The sequence below is a fragment of the Malania oleifera genome, chromosome 3, assembly GCF_029873635.1.
Source record: "Malania oleifera isolate guangnan ecotype guangnan chromosome 3, ASM2987363v1, whole genome shotgun sequence".
In the NCBI taxonomy this organism is placed as follows: Eukaryota; Viridiplantae; Streptophyta; class Magnoliopsida; order Santalales; family Ximeniaceae; genus Malania; species Malania oleifera.
Genome location: NC_080419.1, coordinates 22,143,296 through 22,164,939, shown reverse-complemented (window position 1 = coordinate 22,164,939; position 21,644 = coordinate 22,143,296). Strand labels below are relative to the sequence as shown.

Here is a 21,644-nt window from a genome sequence, read left to right as displayed (position 1 = left end):
AACCATTAATTTTATGTATAATTTTAAAATGAAATCAATAATATAAATTTAAATATAACCAAAAACTATACATAATTTAAAAAAAATAAAAAATAGTAAGTTAATTATAAAAATATTTTTTCAAATTTTCAATTGTTATGTATAGGAAGATTGTCACTATAAAATGAATTTTAAAAATATAAAATTAAATAAAATAACTTTATTTTTATCATACTATTTTTAGTTTTTATTATATAAATTTAAAATTTATTTAAAATTTTAAAATATTAATAAATAGGTTGTTGATTCTAATTTTTAGTTTCTATTTTTTGATTTTTTAAATTTTAATTTTCGTTTTTATAATTTTTGACCGGTGTTCTACAACTCTTGTGGAGGTAAATGCTATATTAAAAACTTTGGAGGAGGAAAAATATAATTTAAAATATTCAGGGCAATTTGTGTAATTCATCCAATTACAAAGCGCAGAAGAGAAGCAATCCCCTGCGTACGGAGAGCACTATATTCCGGTGTGGAGCTTGCTCGGGAACTCGTAGATCTCTGCTTCGGAACTAGGGTTTCGTCTCGGCAATGCCCGTAGGTCTAGGGTTTTCCGGGATCCGAACCTTATCGGAAGGATAGACTTCTTCAGGGATACTCGAGGGGGAGATAAAGCAAAGCGGTTTCGCCATGTACAGCGGTTCTAGCGATGGTGAAAGCCACGAAGCCCCGCCGAGGAAGATCCCGCCGGCTTCCTCCATGCCGTGGGTACGCAACCTCCGCCGCTACATCGGATCCGGCGCCGGGCTGGGATCCGAAGCCTTGATGGGTCCGTGAATTGCTTTATCTTTCATTTCTCAGTGTTTTCGTTGCTTCGAAGAGCGTATTTGATCCAATTTTGGTGTTTGAAATCAAGAAAAGTACTTTCGAAATGCTGGTCAAACGAGGCATATGTTCATTTTATTTGGAGTGAATAACTTCGGCGGCTTTTTGTTTGTCTGCCTCAGTGAAGCATATAAATCTGCATTTTACTGTTTTGAATACTTCTTTTTCGTAGATTACTTTTGTTTGGCATCACTTCAACTCTTGTATGTTCATGGGTTCTTTTTCTTTTAATTGTCACTGAACTTTAGCATTAGTTTTAAATTTGTCGTTGAACTTTAATTTGCAACACATTGTGCAGTGAACTACTTTACACATTTATTCAACGACTATCTCCTATCATCGAGGAAATGCCATATTTGCATCATAATCAGTCATCCTATTCAGACCTTGTGTCCGATCCACGCGCATTTACCTCTTGCATTTACTCTTTCTACCAACCCTATCAGGGTAGGGGATCCGAATTTTGTTAAGAAAATCAGAAATGATAATGCTTTTGATGAAAATTTGCCATCCTTTGGGGTCACAAAGGCTAAATGGGATGGTTGGCTAGGATGCTGGGAGGGCACTCCATCAGTCACAGGAGAAGGTTGTTAAGCATGGAGTGCATAACATGCTACAAATTGAAGTTCAGCAACTAATTTGAAACTAGTGCTAAAGTGGGCGACTGTTCATAAAATTTACTCCACGTTCATGCATACATTGGTACATGTACTTTCAAAAATGCTCTCAGTGCAAAAAAATGTATATTTTTGTTTTTGTCTTATTATTTAATTGTATGCATTACTATTATTGTTTGTAGAACTTGAAACAAAAAGAATTTTGCTTGACATATTTAAGGAGAAGCAGCAAAAGAGCGCCGAAGCTGGCACAATTCCAACATTCTATAAGAAGGCATGTGTTCACAATTTTTTCTTGGCTATTTTTGTGTTTAAGGAATTATATATTATGATATAATGGATGGCTAGATGCAGAATTTTTTCTTTATATCCCATTTTTGAAATGTGATGTGAAATAGCACAAAAGCTAATGCTCATATTCTTCATAGTTAAAATTAGGAGTTTTGAGTGTTTTGTTATTATGTTAACATTCTCCCTCTTCAGTTTGTGTCCATGTTCCCTGTTTTTTTTAATGTATGTGTGCCTCATTTCTTGGTTCAGAAACCAGAAGAAGGATCCATTAGTCACAGGGTCCAGAGGTTGGCCAAATATCGGTTTTTGAAGGTATTTCTTGTTTTTGTACTCTCCAGTGAACTGATTGATGCTAGTTCCAATTGCTTAAGCATTTTGTGATCTTCCTTTTTTTTTTTTTATATTCGTTTTTTTGAGGGGGAGTTTGCACAAAGGTGTTTGCAAAGTACCAGTTTCTGAATTTGACTCATTTGGGGTGAAAAGGGGTGTTTATCTTGCTACTTGTTATTTTGTCTTAAAAATCTATTTTTTTGCACTGGAGCATTAATATGGTTATTGAACCCCAGTGTGGCGCTTTTATGGTTTTGAAGTGGTTTGATTATCTATATGAGTTAAATTATCACTTCATTTTGCAGAAGCAATCAGATCTTTTGCTAAATGCAGATGATCTTGATGCCATGTGGGTTTGCTTGAGGGAAAACTGTGTGATTGATGATGCCACAGGTGCGGAAAAGGTTTGTATAACATGTAATTATATTCTACCTAGTTTTATTGCCTAGTGTCAAGTGTAAACATCTATCTAAATCCATCTATTCTACAAATATTTCAAAGCAGCATGTGTAGTTGATATCCTTGTTGAATTTATTTCATTCTTAGGACTATTTAACACATCTGGGGCAGTACTTCTTAGGGGTACACTTCTTGGTTTATGGTTAGGGTTACGATATTTGCTTAGGGGCTGTGGTAACATTTTTGTTTTGTGTTTTTATTTTCAAAAAATATGAATCAACAAACCGAACATGCTTGTTAAGATGTTTTTGTTTTTGGAAAATCTACCGAAAAATAGCACCATTGATGAAATATCCTCCAAAAAGCCAGAAATGAGAAAATAGTGATTCTTTTGTATCCAAAACAAATGAAAGCATGGAACAGTGATAAAGAGGGCTCTTACCGTGTTCTTTATTTGGGTTCAAAACCCACAATGTAACAAACTCATCCCTCCATCTAACCTTTCTTTTTGACTCATTCAATTGGGTTTCAGACACACTCAAGACCCTCACCACTTCTCTCTGGCTTGTTGCAGGGTATCACTCTTCTTTCTTTTCCGTTTCCTCTTCCTCTTCCTCTTCAATTTTTTTTTTTTAATTAGCTAGTTCTGCATTCCTCTTTTTACCTGAGCAAGCAATGGTGTCCTCTTCCACTTCCGCCGATCTATCTTTCTCTCAACTATTTTTTGGATTGATCTCTGTTTTTTCCTTTGCTGGATATATATTTTTCTTATCATCTTCCTTTTACTCTCCTTTCATCCTAAAATCTCTCTCCTCTTTGATGTTGTGTTGTTGTGTCATTTTTTTGGGATTACTAGGCTGCTGTTTTTCTTTTCTCTCTTTTTGTTGGGTTGCAATCAAAAAGTGTTATTCATCACAGTATTATTATTATTATTATTTTTGTTTATTCCACATTGTTTGTTGAATAGTCTTCATTTGACTCAGGAATAATTTCTGTACATCTTTAGTCTACATATTTTTGCTATAATATTGTGATCGGTACTATATTATAATTGTCAATGCAAAATTTTCTCTGCTTATTTGTACATAAATATTTCAAATATATTTCCATATTTTTAGTTTTTTACTTTATCTTTTGCAATATGGGTCATGATATTTTAGTTTTCTTTATTGGTCTCTTCCCTTGAAGTAATTATATTTGGTGTATTTTTAAGGTTAGGTATTGTACATGTTGTTATATGATATATGACCGATTATTATTTATCATATGCCTTTTGTCCAGGGTATATTCATTTTCGACATTGCCAATCATGTTCTATTATTGTTTTCTCAATAATTTAAAAACAGTTGATGTTTCCACACATGTTTTTATTTTTGAAATTCTGAAAAGGAAAAAATTAGAGTGGAAACATTTGAAAAGAAAAATAAAAAAGCGAAAGCATGAAATTGGTAAAGTTATTAGACAGCCCCCTATGCTTTTTCTTTGGCTGAATTAAGCATGCTTTTGCTAGAAATTATTTTGCATGTTGTAACAAAATTGAGGTGTTTGTATGTGTATGTGACATGTTGATGGGGTTATAATGGTGTGGATTATATCGCCACTGCCATTATTATGATACCTAATATCCTCATCAAGAATAGTGGATTTTTTGCTGAATATATTTCTTATTTAAGTTAAAAATTAGCTTGGTTTGATAAAAGTTGGCTATGAAGTTCAACTCTTCAGTAATATACATTTCCTACTATTATTGATTAATCTGTTCCATTATATTTTGTTTTCGAAGCCTTACAACTTCTCAAGTTTGTCTGCTCTAATTTTCTAATGATGCTTATATGTCTTGGATTTTTGCCTTGTAGATGAATTATGAAGATTTTTGCCACATCGCATCTGTATGTACAGAGCAAATAGGCCCCAAATGTCGACGCTTTTTCAGCCCTTCAAATTTCATGAAGTTTGAGAAAGATGAGTCAGGAAGAATTGCCATTCTGCCCTTTTACCTTTATGTGATGCGTACGGTGGGTCTTTATCTTACTTTCTTAACAAGCCACTTTCTTGTTGTCCAATTTATTTTACATCTTAGAAAATATTGGGGCCATATGATAGATAGCCTGTATCTTCTTTCTGAAGTTCATTTTTTGCTGTTTGCTCATATCTGTTGTGTTGTTGATACTCGTCTGCTCCCACCCCCTACCAAAATTTTGAATTAACAAAGAAATTATCAAGGATAAGATAGAGACAACCAAAACAGTGCAGAAAGGGATGATAAGATATCCTCCTAATCACTAAAGAGCTAAGAAAAGAACAAGAAAATAACTCAATGCAAGAAAGCTTTCCAATCCCATTGAATATCAGTTAAGCACTTTCCCGCAAAAATCCCCTACTGCAAGAGCCCACAAAGAAGCAAGAAAGACTATTTTATCCCAAAACAAGCTCAAGACAAATATTGACCCCTTGAATATCTTAGCATTCCTGTCCAACCAAAAATGCCAAATTGGAGCAAATATTGCACAGTTCTACAAAATATTCGTCTACTTACCTCGTTCAACACCACTAAAATAAGTGAAAAACCATTTAATGAATCTGGTGCACACTTTTTTTCGTGGAGTTAATGGTGTTGAATGCTTCTGTCCATATTCTGTCCATATTCACATTATTTAATCATTCTCCCATTGGAGCCTTCAAAAACTCTTCTTCAAACAGAACTCTTAAGACAATTTTTTTTACACCAGCCTTTTTTCAGTCTTTATTTTATTTTTGTTTTTTTGGGTAGCATTCTTAAAAATGATCCTAGACATTGGGTTTGCAGCAGATTCATATTGATACCTCATGCTGAATACTGGTGTAAGCCCAGTGTGCTGACAGAGCTTAAATTTGGGATTGAATGGCTTTTGCCCCTGGTGGGGAAATGTTGGACATCTTGGGAATGCCAAGTTTGATCTAGAAAGAGACAAAGTTCTGGACAATTATTTCGTTTGCACATTTGGGAGTTTGTTCAAAAGGAAAGGAATAACAGATAATTGCCACGAAGATTGCGTGTCTGTGCATAGCAAGGTGCTTGGTATTCTCTATATGCTCGTTGGTTGTTGATAAACAAGGGGAACTAGTCACTTCTGATTTCTGATTCTGCATCTATCTTAAAGGATTAATTCCCTTTGATTTATGCATTCAGAACATCCTATTCAGCTATTCCAAAGATTAGGTGGTTTGACTTTTACAATTTTTTGCATAATAATTTACACTTCCATTTATAATATACACCAAACCCCTGAAGCTGCAACTGCCTAAGTGCAACATTTCAACTGTGACATAACTTGACCCATACTCCAGCCTCCACCATGCAGGCTGATTGGTGCCACAACCTTGGTCAATCTCTCTCCAGCAACTGCCCACTGGTGCTGGGAATGAAACTCGTGACCTTAGCTTAGACACCACTCCTAGGACTGAGTGCCAGCTGATGGACCAAAAGCTATAGCTGATAGTGAGGGTGCTAAATCCGTTTAAGTGCAGCAGCATAAGCACCTTGTTTCAATTGTGACTTGATCCATACCCTGTGCCTACACCATGTGGGCAGAATGTTGCCACACCTTGGCCAACATTCTCACAACAAATCGGGGGTCTGGAGAGAGCATATTGTGGTAAGACATCCCATAACATTTTCCTAACCAGTAGTTATTCTTTGATCCCAAATTTTATTATTTTTTTGCTAAAATTTGTTGGACTAATTCATTGAGTTGAGTACCCTATTAGGTATAGAATAAAACTAATGAGAAATTTGATTTAGGTTGTCTTTGATGTTGCTCAGTATTTAGATTCCTGGGGATCTTAATGGCTATATGCGTCTGTATTTATTGGTACCCATGTTTTTTCAAATGGTGAACCTTGACAGATGACTAGAACACGAAATATCCTTATTGTTTCCATGAATTCGAGGCATTATGGTTGTTATACTTGATAGAGTACATTCCACATGGCCCATAGCATGGGAATCATGGATTCCTTCAAAATTAGCTTTTTATTTGAGGCATATGGATCAGCCCACAGAAATCTACATGTTAACCAAACATTGATGTACCCAATGTCACATTCCTAGGAATATTGATGAAAATCCCAAACGAAATGCCATGTAATTGATTTTTTAACCATGTCTATTGAAATGTGAGAGGAATTGCACGAGTGTTTTTGATGAATGAGGTTCATAGATTCTATGCTTTATTCTTCTCTCTCTCTCATTAGTTGATCATAGCATGTAATGGTGCTAACAGTTTAATGTTGTTCAGGTTTCACTTACTCAGGCCAGAATAGATATGAGTGAGCTTGACGAGGATTCTGATGGCTTCCTTCAACCTCATGTATGGAATCTTTACACATGATTATTTAAAGTGGATATTGGTTATTTCTTCTGTTAGATGAGTAACATGCAATGATGACAGGCTCTAGCCTGCTTATCCCATGCCACCATTTATGTATATAATATATATTTCCTCAGGAGATGGAGGCATATATACGAGGCCTTATTCCTAATCTGGCGCAACTTCGGGATATGCCTGCAGCTTTTGTCCAAATGTATTGCCGCATAGCTGCACACAAATTCTTCTTCTTTTGTGATCCACATAGACGAGGTTTGCCATGATCCAAATTTTGATACTTCTTTTTGGGTCACAGTTGTGTATTCTTGCTGGTTTTTTGGATTTTCTCAGTCCTGCATTATTCTGTGGATTTAAAAAAAAATAAAATATTTAAATGCTTTATTGTTCTCTTGCTATATACTGTACCTAGCCATGTTTTAAAATCGAGGCTTACCTTACGACCAGTGACTCACTTTTAAAAATAAGTAGCACTATGGCTATCCCAAGTATAGGAGCTACGTCGTGTAATAATTAGCCCAAACAGGCTAGATCGTCTCCACGGGGAATGCAGATTAGTTTTAAACTAGCGCGAAACAGGAAAGGAAAATAAGAAAACAATGTACTGAACATGGTTCAGATTCGAAATCTTGGGTTTTTGGAGAATTTGTGATTGAATTAAAATGATGCAAGACTTAAACTATGAACCTAACATGCATGAAACCAACCAAACAACTCACCAATTAAATATTCAAATAACAAAACAAGGATACCTAAGATCAAACTTCAACAATGACTTAAGGATAATGAACCGACTCTACACACTAGTGACTTAGACAAAATAGATAGATCCTACGATATCTAGACATAAACCGAACCTAACAATGACTCAACTAAATGAAAATAGACTAAGCTAGACAATAAATAAAGTTCAACTAAATAAATAAAATAAACCTAACAATAGATAAACTCAAACAACTCTTAAATAAAGATAAACTAGATTTAAACTAATTAAAACTCCAACAAGATATTCAACATGACATTAACTAGGACAAAACAACAACTAAGTTTTTCAACTTCGAAGCTTCTAAAATAACAAAATAAAAGACAAGAATTTAATTTAGTCTAATGAACATACTCAACAGTAAAGTAACATTTAATACTCAGTCTAACATTAAACTACTTCAACAATCCATTAAAACAAGTACTCAAACAAATAAACAAGTTGAAAGAGAGAGCAAAAATAAAAACAAATTAAACCCACCAATACAATATTCAACATTAACTTTAAATAAAGTGCTCAATATAGTAAATAACTCAACCAACACAAAAAATTATCTATTGAAAAGTCAAAGAACAATAAATAACAATTTAACAAAACATTTAACTAAAGGGAAGAAGGGAGAGAGGGGAAGAGAAGGAGAGGGAGAGAGAGAGAGAGAGAGAGTGGCCGTGAGAGAGCTTCTCCAACACAGCAGCTACTGCTGCTGTCTTTTCCTTTGCTGCGGCGCAGAACTCAAAAAGAAAACCCTACACAAAGGCAACTCCCAGCTAAACCCTAGCTCCCTACCCCTTTTCCCTTTTTTTTTCTTCCTTTTTTTCTTTTTTTTTTTCCTTTACACTTTTGTCCCCCCCTAGCCTCCTGCCAGCCCTTCCTTCACATGCCAGTGCCTCCCCCAACCTTGTCTCAAGTTGCCAGCGTCTCATTTTTTGCACACACACGCATGGCTGTTGTTTTTTTTTGAATTGCATGGCCGGGTCACATCAAGGACCCGGCCCACTCTCCCTTTTTTTTTTCCTTTTGTTTGTTTTTGTTTTCTTTTGGCTTGTACCTCACACACTGCCTACCCAGCCCAGCCAAGACCCTCTCACGGTTCCTCTTGTTGTGCATGGGTTTCTCCACGTAGCTGCTAAGCCCACTTCACGCACCTAGCATGGCCCAGCTTCTTCTTCTTTCTTTGTGTGTATTTGGCTGCCCCAAGACTCCAACGCACGGCCGGTTCTTAACAACGTGTCATGCCACAAGCATGAAGCCCAGCTTCATATACACGACTCACTTACATGGCTCTTCCACGCATGTCCGAACGTCACGACCTCGTACATTTTTCATTTCGGATTTTGTTTCCAAAATTTTATCCTGCAATAGTAAAACACAAATGCTCGTAAATTTTCGACAAAAATAAGATAATTATCTAAAAATTATCAAATGAGCTCACTGATTAAAATATGGGACATAATTAAGTATTTAATTAAAATAGTGACATTTAATTAATGCATTTAAATACTTAATTTCGTAACTTTGACATGTAATCAACCAGGTATGCCTAAAACTACCTGAGGCATACTCTAAAATGCCGAACTCCTGAGAAGCAAACATATAATACAACAAGGCTTTTGCATTTGCGCAAAAGGTGTGCTTTTCATGGCTTTTGAGTTGGGAGTTTAGCATTTTGAGTTTGTGAGCTTTTAGTCAATTGGGTTAGTAAATTAAGTCTAGCAAAAGTTAATCAGTTGTATTTATAAAAGGATTAAAGAATGCTCAAATCTAAGTGATTCTTTATAGCTCTTGAACCTAGACCTTTTCCAAAAGGATTGACCCCATGTTTGGAGAGGCCTTGGATTTGGATTTGTATTGGATTTGGGTAAGATGTAATATAAAATTGTATTGAAATTTGTTAAAACCCAAATCCAAGGTCCAAAATCTATGCTCCCAAACTCAGTGTAAGAGTTGCATCTTCTGTCATGAATGCAATTTGAATTTTGTAATGTTATGATCATTTCTTGGCTTTATTTACTTGAATAAATACAAAATGCTTAGAATGATCAACAAGTAGGTTACAAATCATAATCAAATTTCATTTTCAAGTTCTGTTTGTAATTTTTTCTAATTTATCTGCTTTTCAAGATACATGCAGTTGGTTTCTATATATTTTCATATAACAAATAAATAAAGAAGTAAAATTCCAAAAAAGCTTATGCCTTAATGCCTCTTTCCATCAGGGTTTAAATGGTTTACATTATGCCCTCAACTTGCAAAACATTGTTTCCTGTATTCCCTTTGTGTGACAAAAAGTGAAATTGAAAGGTGAAAGAATATGCCTACATATATTGGGTATTATATGCCATAAGTGACTCAAGTGGTCAAGCGTTTCTTGACTTCTTCATGATGGAGAAGTTTGCTAGTAAATATTTGAAAATAAAAATCTAAATTCTAAACATTTTAGTAGAAATTCATATATACTTTTAAACCTCTTTGCTAGTAAATATTTGAAAATAAAAATCTAAATTCTAAACATTTTAGTAGAAATTCATATATACTATTAAACCTCGAGAGGAATCAAGACATTTATTAACTGGCACATTCAATAATGGATTTGTGAGCAAAATATTCAGATGTTATTTGATGGAGAGAAGTGAGATGGACAAATTTTAAGTTCTCCCTCTTTTCCCCAAGTTGAGGTGTATTCTGCTTTGGAATTTCTGTCTTTTGCACAAAAAATTCCTTTCTGACAAGAACTATTTGCTTGCATTTCATTTGTTGAATCAATATCATTTGGCTTTCTGACCTAATTGCTGCATCAAGGTCTCAGTTTTTTGCAGCATGTTTTATTCGTTGCCTGTTCAAATTATTTAATAGTTGGGTTTTTAACAGGAAAAGCTTGCATAAAGAAGGTGCTACTTAGTAACTGCCTCCAGGAACTGATGGAGCTACATCAGGTAATTTGTCAATTTGTATCATTTAGACCTCTCGTTGTATTACTAAGCCATCATTGGCAAATATTGCACACTTGCTTTTGTTCATCCGTCATCCTAAGGTGGTTCTCAGCTGTGAACTTGTGCTTCATTGCTTTGATAATTGAGAGGCTGATACTAGTATTTGTACACTTTCTCTATTCTCTTTTGTCTTTTAATGATTTAGAATGATATGTTTTCTTTGTTACCAAAGTGATATTTTACCAGCTTTTCGGTATTTCACTTGAATGTTTTTTCTTAAATAAATTGGCAATAATTGTTTCCACAATTTTCTTTAAATGGGAATTGATTTCTGTGGACAATGAATTTTTGGCTCTGGCAATGAGATTAATAGGACACTGGCTTCAAACTACTGATTGCAGTAGAATCTAAGAACATCATTTTTCTTATGTTCTCAATGATTCCTAATGTGTTTGAACAGTCTATATTGTGGATAAGAAATTGCTGAATCTATTTCCTTTTTTGTTGATAACTAATGGGAAAAGTTTAGAAGAGCAAAACTTTTCCTGGAATTTATTAATCTGAAATTGAGCAGCCAAAGTATTGACCTGTGCTGGTTTCTGCTTAATTTGTCTTTTGTAGTTATTCCTTACATTTTGAGCTAACTTTTGCTCTTGTATCTATATTAGGAAAGTGAGGAAGAAGTCACTGATACTGAACAGGCTGAAAATTGGTTCTCTTTGACATCAGCACAGCGCATATGTGGTGGGTACTTTGTGTTTCCTAAGATTCCATCTCTTAGTTCCTTTCTCCACTCCAAATTTCTGAAGTTGAGTCCAATTTTATTCTTTCTCCTTCCCCTATTCTAAGAAGAGAAATTTTTAGAAAATGAGGGTAGGATGTGTTTATTCTAATTCAGAAGGTGGTGAAATGCAATTTCCACATTAATATTGATTTCCTTCTTGAAAGGCATTTCTTTATTCCATATTGGCATTGCAGTGACAGTGGTACATTAAAATGTTGCTGGTCTTGAGTTATGGATATACAGCCAGGAAAACAACTGTGTGCTTGTATTTTTTGATAAGCAAAGAAATCTATAAAGAAATACAATACTAAGAGGAAGACTGATGGGGAACATCAAGAGGTCGCATTTTGAGATCTTCATCTTTCTAAAAGATGTATTAGAAAGAGAGAGAATTTGCAATTTAGTCAAGGATAAGAGTTAGAAAGTCCTCCAAAAAATAAAATTGTGAGGGGGAAAAAAAAACTACTAAGAATTAACCAAGAAAACCCTCTTTAAACTCTTTCCATCATAGTTTATCTAGCACTTGAAATTAGCTAATTCCCTATGCCTTTTTTCGGCTTACTCTTACTGACAGTGAGTCCAACTTCATTTCTTCTAGGATCAGATGAGTGTAAATCCATCTTATTCATCTATTGCTAACCTTCAAAAAAGCTTTCCCATAAATCTCCTTCAAAGGCAGAATTCCATGCTAACTCAGTTGCTTATTAAATAGAAATCTTCTCCAAACCTTTCATTAGATATGGTGGCACAAACAATAAATCTTCAAGTAAATCAGAAGAACAGAACCATATTCGTTGTCATTCCTGAATCTCATCCAAAAGCAACCCCCATCACAATCAAACTCACAAAGGTTATGTTTGCTATTTTTCTCAAATTACATTTCCTTATTTAGGGATTTTCTATTCTATCCCAAATTATGTATCCAAATTACCACAGGGGTCGCTAGAATTCCATGCTTACTCAGTTGCTTATTATCCATTCCACCATCCTCAAAAATAGAAATCCCCTCCAAACGTTTCATTGGAGATGGTGGCACATATGATAAATCCCCAAGCAAATCAGAAGAACAGAACCATATCCATTTTTGTTCCTGAATCTCATCCAAAAGCAACCCCCATCACAATCAAACTCACTAAGGTTATGTTTGCTATTTATTCTCAGGTTATGTTTCCTTTAGGGATTCTCTACTCTTTCCCAGATTATCAATCTTTATTTAGTGATTTTCTATTGTCTCATGAAATTATTTTTCTTTATTTTGTTTTAAAAGCCTATATAAAGGCTTTGATGTGTACAGCTTGACGGTGTTGAGAATTGAATCAGACTTGAGTTTCGCTGTCATTTTTAGTCTCTCTTTCGATTTCCTCTTTGTTGCCTACTGTTTCTTACTTTCCTGCAGTTTCTTATATTCCTGCATATTTCTCTTGTGCCAATTGGTCCTGCATCAATTTGCTAGTAGAGCCTCAATTCAATCCTCACTGCTGTTGTCATCACCCCGCCATCTGTCTTGCATCCCTACTGTAACCATCCATACTCTGTCATTGCTATCATAACCTTATGCACCACCTAAATCTTAGCAGCCCCTCCTTCACATCCCCACTCAGGCTGTATCAAAATAAAAATTATGGTGATCAAGGACCACTTCAAGCCCATTCAGCAAGATGTGCCTGAATTGAAGATCTGGAGAGATATCCATGTCCTTGTAGAACAGACTGATTTGGAGCTACAATATTGCCGGAAAGAAATCATGGACATGAACAGTAAACTGACAGAAGTGATGCCCTTGTGCTAATAAAAGAGGAAGGTAACGAGAGTGTACATGGTATGATGAGCCAATTGTAGTTACAGCTGAGCAAACTATTGTGATTACCAAGCTAAGTAATCAACCTGATTTTGTTAAAGCTTATGATGTTGTTGATCGAAAATAGTTTATTGTTGAAGAAGAGAGTTATGTGGAGATGCTTAGTGAGCCCATGTCAAAATCAGAGCTGCAATCAGTTGCATTGGCAATATATATGAGGGCATAAAGGACGTTCCAAAATTAAAATAAGCCTGAAGAATCCACCATGGAACTTGAGGAGGTGGAAATTGTAGAGATTAAGCCATTATGGAGGGTAAGTCATTATGAGTTCAAGGTTGAAGACATGAGTGAGATTGCATATGTGGATTTATCATTCATGATAGTTTATCTTCAATGACTCCAATTCGCTTACATTCATGTTATTTTAGGCTTGCGGATTATATCGTTCATTTCCTTGTCCGCTTGATTCTTCATTTCTCCATCCTTCAAAAGTTTCAATTTTGAGGTTAAATTTTTTTTGCAATCTGGGGAGAATGATGGAGAACATTAAATGGTGTCATGGTCCCATATTGTATGTATACTGGGGAGATCTTGGACTTGTAAGGAAGGTTTGGGCTTCAATTAAGTGAGGCGCCTTTTATAGGACAAATTCGTGAGGCCACTGGACAATACCTCACTAGAGTTGGGTCCAGGACCGTTACATTTGGTATCTGAGCCTCCCTGGGGGTACTATCATGTGAGTGGATCTGCCCTGAGGGTACTATTATGTGAGTGGTGTGGATCTGCCCTGGGGGGTACTATCATGTGAGTGGTTCAGCCTTGGAAGTACTATCATGTAAGTGGATCCTACACAGAGGTGTAAACCACTTTGATGAGGATGTCAGAGATCGGACGAGATGGCTTGTCATGGTCGCACATCGGATGTGTACTTGGGAGATCATGCTGACAAGGATGTTAGAAATTAGACGGGAGAGCCTACAAAAGCTCACATCGGATGTGTACTAGGGAAATGATGTTGACGAAGACGTAAGAGATTGGATGGGAGAGCCTGTCACCCACATCGGATGTGTACTGGGGAGATCTTGGGCTTATAAGTAAAGTTTGGGCTCCAACTAAGTGAGGTACCTTTTATAGGACAAATCCGTGAGACCAATGGGTCAAAGCGGACAATACCTCACCGGAGTTGGGTCCAAGATCGTTACAAGAGGTCACGTATGAGCAAGATTATGGCATTTGGAGATCTTCATGATTACTGTAGGCGTAGGAATAAGTTAGGATATTTGAATTTAATTATGTAATTTTCAGCATTTAGGGATTTTTTATTAAGTTTCATTAATTAGGGATTTGCTATTATTTCCCAGTTATGTTTCTTTATTTTGGGGTTTGCTATTATTTCCCAAATTATGTTTCCTAATCTAGTGATTTGTATTGTTTCCCAAACTATTTTTCCTTATTTAGTTTTAGGTGACTATGTGAAGGCTTGGATTTGTACAACTTGAGGGTATTGAGAATTGAATCCTATTGTTGTCTGCCTGAAAAACCCTAGCATTTTGCTGCAGCCAAAGAGCTACTAGAGTAGCATATTTCCAAAGAATCTTCCTTGCTTTCTGACTACTGGATAAAAACAACAACAAAAAACCTAGCATTAAGTCCCACTAGACGGGGTCAGCTACATGAATCCTTTTTTTCCAGTTTCGACAATTATGGGCAGTTTTCCCTCCATTAATTTAAGGGCTATTAAATCCTTGTGATTGTAGGTCTAACCCTACCCTCTCTATTGCCACTAACAATAACCAACTCACTCGTCACCGGTGCAATATTTGGCCTAGGTTGCAGTACTTGAGCCACCCTTCCTTTAACTTATTGTTTATAGTTTTATGTCTAACTTACCCTGAATAAATTCGTTCCTTAATTTGCCTTTTGAAGTTATATCATTGATCCAAGCATTCTCATTTTAGCAACTTTTACTTTTTTGGATATATTGTTTCTTAGTTGCCTAACATTCTAATCCATATAGTATAGCTGGTCTTATAGTGATCTTATAAAAATTTCTTAATTTTAAGGGTATTCTACAATCACATGACATGCTTTGAAGCACTTCTCCATTTTGGCTGCTATGCTTTAACTCTACTCCATCTCTAGTTTGACAATATCATCTGCAAACAACTTATACCATGAAACCACATTTTGGATACTCATTTCATCCATCATTAATGCAAAAGGTTAAGGACTCAAAGATGCATACCTATTGTGATTGGAAATTCCCTAAATTTTTCACCTATAGTCGTAACACTAGTCATTACCCCTACTACACACTTTTATTTATCTTTTTTTAAAAACCCGTAATAGAACTCTCTAAGTACTATATCATAAGTTTTTCTCTAAGTCAATAAAAATTATGTGCAAGTCGCTCTTCTTTTCCTGAAACTTCTTCATTAATCTTCTTAAAAGATATATAGTTCTGTTGTCGTCTTGTCGATCTCCTGGGCATAAAATCAAATTGATTTTTTGAGACCCTTGTTTTTGACTTTAATTTTGTTCAATTGCCTTTTCCATAGTTTCATTGTATGACTGATAAATTTAATTTCACAATAGTTATTACAATTTTGAGTATCTCCTTTACTTTTGTATATGGGTAGTAAAGTGTTTTTCATCCATTTATTTGGCATTTTCTTAGTTTTTATTATGGTGTTAAATAAATTAGTTCACCACATAATTCCATTATCCCCTAGGCATTTCGGAACTTCAATTGGGATGTCATTAGGCCCAATAGTTTTACTTTTTTGATCTTTTTAAATGCGAACTTAACTTCATTAACTCTAATTTTGCTAATAAATCTCATTTTTTAAGCTTTGCCCTCATTTGACAATGCTAAGTAAGCCTTCTAATTGGTTTTTATTAATTAGTTTATTAAAGTAACTTCATCATATTTCTTTTATGTCTTCTTCCTTAACCAAGTCAATATCATTCTCATTTTTTATGCATTTTATGTTTCCCTAAATCCTTGCTCTTTTCTCTAGCTTCTTTTGTATCAAATCTTGCATATAAATTATTACCTGCTCTATGTTTAGCTTCATTAATGAACTGTTTTGAGGAAAGAGTCCCTCCAAAGGAGGTCAACCCTGGTTGTCTCTAAAACCATCAACAATTTGCTCCATATGGAGCAAGAAAAAGCACAATATAAAAATATATGAGCATTCATATCTCTATTTTGTATACTTACAACACAAACATCAGGAGATGAGCTTTATTCAGCCATTTTACCAGTAACAAATCCTTGGTATTTATCTTGTTAAACTAGTCATGTGACTGGTGTTTATATGTAGCTAAAATGGTTTAGAGAAAGTGAAATCTGATTTATCCACTGCATAACCAGGATGTAGAGAAATTTAGAGGACTTGTTCTTGAAGTGAATTGTTTCATGATCTCAGCTTTAGTGTGGATGAGACAGAAGATGTGGTCGGTTTAGTGTGGTTCTCTCTGTGTCAAGAGTTTTTGTTATATGCTTCTTTGATATCAGTATTTTTTTCCCATGTGACGGCAATTTCTTTCTTACAGAAGGGGTTGTATTTTTTTAGGTATTTTTCTGATGCTGTTTGTCACAAAAAAAAAATGATTTGTTTGCGTAAAAGATCTTGCAACCAATGTCATCGTAACTTTTATTGCTAAATTGAGTTGCTTATTTCTTTGTGTAGATATGTTCCTTGCCCTTGATAAAGATATGAACGGGACATTGAGTAAGCAGGAGCTTCGAGAATATGCAGATGGAACATTAACAGATATTTTCATTGAGAGGGGTACGAAATAGCACTACTTTCTATGAGTTTCTTTAGAATGTTGCAGCCTGCCATTTGCTTCATGTGAATTTTTTTCCCTCCAGTTTACTTGAAAGTATAGTCCCTAACGTAAAATCATTTGGGTACATGTATCTTTGATATAATCTGCTCAGCTTTCGGTACTTTTAATTTCTTGTAAAAACATCAGTGATTTCTTTAAAGATTACTTTTATGTTTTTTTGTTACTAGGACAGTTGGTCCGTTGCCAGAATTCCCATAGAACTAGGTCAGAAAACACTATTAATTGTGTCCATATTTTCTCATGTTTCTCTTATTCTGGTACTATCATTGAGAAAATTAGTTGCTTCAATGTTTGCCTTAAAACACATCAATGTCATAATGATGGAGTACCAATGGAGAACTTTAAATGCTTGCTTATATTGCACAGCTAAGATTTAGAAATTAGTAATTTTGTTTTGGTTTGGAAAATTTTGGTTCTTTAGAAGTCCAGCTAATTTTGGGTTATTTGGGATATTTTAAGTACACTTTGGGGCTATCTTGCAACTATTTGTTTTAGCTATTGTTTGTGTATTGGATTAGGACAGGTTACAATAATGCAAGGTAAGGCTGCGTACTATAGACCCGTTGTGGTCCGCCCCTTCCCCGGACACCGCATATGCGGGGGCTTTGTGCACCAGGCTGCCCTTTCACTGGGTTTTCCCTCTTTCATGCAGCCCTCTCCCTCTTCTTCTTCCTTCCTCATTCCTCCTTTCTTCTCCATCTTCCCTTCTCTTCTGCTTTCTCTTTTTCCCTTGTTTCAGCAATAAATTGAAGAAAAAAAACTAATTCTATTTTGATGCGTTTAAACCATTCACATTACTCTCTTCAGCTGTTATTCGTCTGAATGGAGCATCCCATTATTAAAGATGACCAGTTTCAATATCAACTGGCATGGTGGAAATTGTTTCATATGTCCTTCATGTGATTTAATTGGGGCTGTCTTGATTGCACAATGGGCCGGCATTTATTTATTCATTTTATTGTCCTACATAAAATTTGAAATAGAAGTTCTCTACTTTTCTTCAGGTTCAAGATTTGTACTAGGATTTAAGTTTGCGACTTTTTTTGTTTTCCTTTTTTTTTTTTTTTGGGTCAACTGTGCTGCTTGTTTATTTTTTACATTTGTTATTATTATTTAAACAGCATTTGATGAACATGTTCGGCGCGGAAAAAGTGCTGGAGGTAATGCTCGAGAGATGGATTTTGAAAGTTTTCTTGACTTTGTTCTGGCCCTAGAAAACAAAGACACCCCGGAGGGATTAACATATTTGTTCCGGTGTCTCGATCTTCATGGAAGGGGATACCTCACAACAGCTGATATTCACACACTTTTTAGGTAAGCAATTTTAGGCTTTCAACTGAAAATAGAGAGTTTTCCAGGAGGAAGAATATCTCTCCAATTTTATAGACAATGCTTGCTGGTTTTGGTTGCATCCTGTTGGGGAATACTTTTGAATGCTCGTGTAAATCTGGAGTTCAAATCCAGTCACGGAAGTAAAGAAGGGGAACATCCAAGAGCTGAGATGCTACCTGATACAATCTTCCTACAGAAAAATACCTCTGTTTTTCCTGCTTGCAGTTCTTAAGCAAGTCCTGCAAGTCTCAATTTATCAGAGACATAACTCCATCTTACTGTACTATTAAATGGATTTTGGACAACATTTCTCATGATATTTTCATTGCTCGAAGAATATATATACATATCGATGATAACATTTTGATTTGGCTTCGCACAAAACAGGGATGTACACCAGAAATGGATAGAGGGAGGGAACTATGAACTGTGTATCGAAGATGTAAGGGATGAAATCTGGGATATGGTGAAGCCAGTGGACCCACTGAGGATTACACTAGCTGATCTTCTGGTTTGCAAGCAGGGAGGGACCGTTGCGAGCATGCTCATCGATGTGCGTGGGTTTTGGGCACATGACAATAGAGAAAATCTTCTACAGGAAGAGGAAGAGCCTGAAGAAGAGTAAGAACAGAGGGCTGCAGCATACGTGCACATTTCAAACCCTCCATTCCTTACTACTAACCACATAATTGGCGTCCAAGATTCGATTTATTTTTATTTTTACGGTTCTGTCGTATTTTTACCAAATCAAAAGCCCATGGCCGTGAAATCTGTATGGTCTGCCAGAAGGGATTTTTTTTTTTTCATCTTTTTTCTTTTTTTTTTCATTTCACTTTTTGTCTGGGGTGTAATTAGAATGTGGCATGTGTGAAACATGTAAAACAATAATGAATGTAGGCGGAGATTGGAACTCATTGGTTTCGAATGAGAAATGACGTTCCCATATCCGATGTATTTTCTTTGCATTTTTTTTGAAGTCGGAGAAGAAAATGTTATCCAGTGCAGTGGTCACTGGTCAGTGGAGAGGAAAATACAAGTGTTAAGCAAGTTTTTTATAATGTCTTACTTAAGTTTATATATATTTCTATGTCTATCTTAGTTTGGATTATTCTTTGCAATTTTGGTTAAGTTTACAATTTTGTATTAGGTTTGGATTATTCTTTCTCGAGAAAACAAAGTTGGAATCACTGGTAATCGTCAGCATGCTGTGGTGAATATGCACCTAGGCTCTGTACACACCCTAAAAATTGATATTTCCTGAAGCATCATACCAATGACTATTCATGACTTCTATGTACCATGGTGGGATCTTCCACAAGGGTGAAGTCGTAATAAGGCAGATGTATATATATATGCAATTTGTAGGACTGCATGAAGTTGGTTTGATGGAGTAGTGGAAACTTCAAGGGGCATGTTGCACGGTTGGATGTTCCTTTTTTTTTTTTTTCCTTTTAAATTTGATGGTAAAATTAGATAAATTTATAAATTTTATTAATACTGATTCCATAAAATTTGTTTAAATCAATGATTTTGCTTGGAAAAAAAGAAGCAAAGGAAAATAAAGAGAAAACTCATTTTTTATTTTTTATATTTTCCTTCTATAAATACTATCAAGAATGAAATTTTTTTAATGACTAAAAAATTAAAAATAAATATTAATAATGTGTAAAATCAAAATTTTGTTTATAAATTTAGTATATTTTTTTATTTTCTTTCCCAATAACCAAACATGAAAATGAGGATTCTTTAATATTTTCCTTTTCCTAATATTTTCAAGTTCCAAATGGAGCTTAAGAAAAAAGGGAATGAAAATACAAAAATAGCACCATATATATATATATATATATATATATATATATATATCATTTCAAGTTTTCAAAAAATCTCACCATTATTTCTCAAATTGGGATTTTTTTTAAGAACATAACTTCTTTGAAAAATAGTTTTCTTAAGATTACTTCCTCGGAGAAAAGAAGTATTTTTTTTTTACAGACAAAAAATGAGAATAAAATTTTTTTCTTAAAAAATAATTCTTCCCACTACTTAATACTGACAAATTTGTTTGAAACTTGTAAAATGTGAGGGAAAGGAAAAGTAAATATTAAGGAATATACTTTTTTAGGTTTGGTTATCAAGGAAAGTAAGAAAAGAAAAAAAAAATTACCAAATTAATGAATAAAAATTTAATTTTAGATATCTAAAATATTGTTTAGCTTAATTTTTAATTATATTAGAACAAATTCTCATTTTTAGTATTATTTGGTATAAAGAGAAAATATAATAAAAAATAAATTTTTTACCTATTTTATTTTTTTTTTTTCTTCGTGAAAATCCTTGATCCAAAGGGACTCTAAAATAAAAATTGTTGAAAGATATATGCTAAAAGAAAAGGTAACATTGTTAAGTAATATTTTAACATGTTTAGTTAGTTTAGTATTTTTGGTTTTACAAAATTGCTTACAATGGATATAAATAATAAAATAGTAACACACATTTACGAAAATTAAAAACCTTTATAAACAAATATTTTCCTCTATCATCTTGCAAATATTAAGCTAAGCTTGTGATATTCTTCTCTATATTTTCTATATAAATATTTAAAAATTCAAAAAAGTGTGATATTTTTATATTTATTCAAAATTTTAAAAATAAATAATAGAATTATTTTTCACAAATAAACAAACATCACAATTAATTTAAAAAAACATAATAGTGCTTCGATATCCCACCACCATCACTATGTGCCTGTAGTTGAAGAGCACATAATCTTTCACTTGTGGAAAATACTTTTTTATTTATTATTTTTAATAATTACAAAAATATCATCTTATTTTTTAATTTTTAAAAATTTTGAATTTCTCTAAATTTTGAAAAAAATTCTGAAAAATGTCTCATTTTTGTAACTTTACAATTTCACATTTATTTATTTTATGTGTTAAACGACAATTACAATATTTGACTTTTATTTTGTAAGTGAAAAAGACAAAAATAAAGGACAAATTCATCCTTTTATTGTGAAAATTAAAGGATATAATTGTAGTTCTATACGAATAAATAAAATGTGAAGTGCCTATTTATTTTCCAATGGTTTCATTAATGGAAATTTTTTAGCTGTTCAAGAATTCTTGATTATTTTTTGAGTGTCAATAATCTCACTTCTATATTTGAAAATTTATCTCAAGCATGGAATTCAAAATTTAGATTTGAATTTGTACAAATTTACATAAATTATAATATAAAATTGTATTGGCTATCTTCTAAATCTAGACAAATTCAAACCTAAGACCTAAAATATATGCTCCTAAACACCACCTTAA

General features: G+C 34.2%; 1 protein-coding gene and 1 non-coding gene across 2 annotated transcripts; both read left to right on the top strand.

Moving 5' to 3' along the window:
- Positions 1 to 454: 454 nt before the first annotated feature.
- Positions 455 to 19,385, top strand: LOC131150268 (probable serine/threonine-protein phosphatase 2A regulatory subunit B'' subunit TON2). Its single transcript, XM_058100878.1, has 12 exons — positions 455 to 805; positions 1,661 to 1,752; positions 2,019 to 2,081; positions 2,405 to 2,503; positions 4,355 to 4,513; positions 6,776 to 6,847; positions 6,985 to 7,117; positions 10,494 to 10,558; positions 11,224 to 11,299; positions 16,833 to 16,934; positions 18,117 to 18,309; positions 18,715 to 19,385. Exons 1-12 carry the CDS (start codon positions 667 to 669, stop codon positions 18,950 to 18,952), a joined length of 1,431 nt encoding a protein of 476 aa, XP_057956861.1. The 5' UTR covers positions 455 to 666; the 3' UTR covers positions 18,953 to 19,385.
- Positions 18,476 to 18,595, top strand: LOC131152523 (small nucleolar RNA snoR104). The gene has a single exon (XR_009136018.1). It is a non-coding gene; the product is annotated as a small nucleolar RNA snoR104 (small nucleolar RNA).
- Positions 19,386 to 21,644: the final 2,259 nt, after the last annotated feature.

Coding starts and splice junctions, on each gene's coding strand:
- LOC131150268 (XM_058100878.1), top strand. CDS start 667: ATGTACAGCGGTTCTAGCGATGGTGAAAGCCACGAAGCCCCGCCGAGG. Junction 7,118..10,493: donor TTGTGATCCACATAGACGAG/GTTTGCCATGAT, acceptor GGTTTTTAACAG/GAAAAGCTTGCATAAAGAAG. Junction 18,310..18,714: donor GATATTCACACACTTTTTAG/GTAAGCAATTTT, acceptor CGCACAAAACAG/GGATGTACACCAGAAATGGA.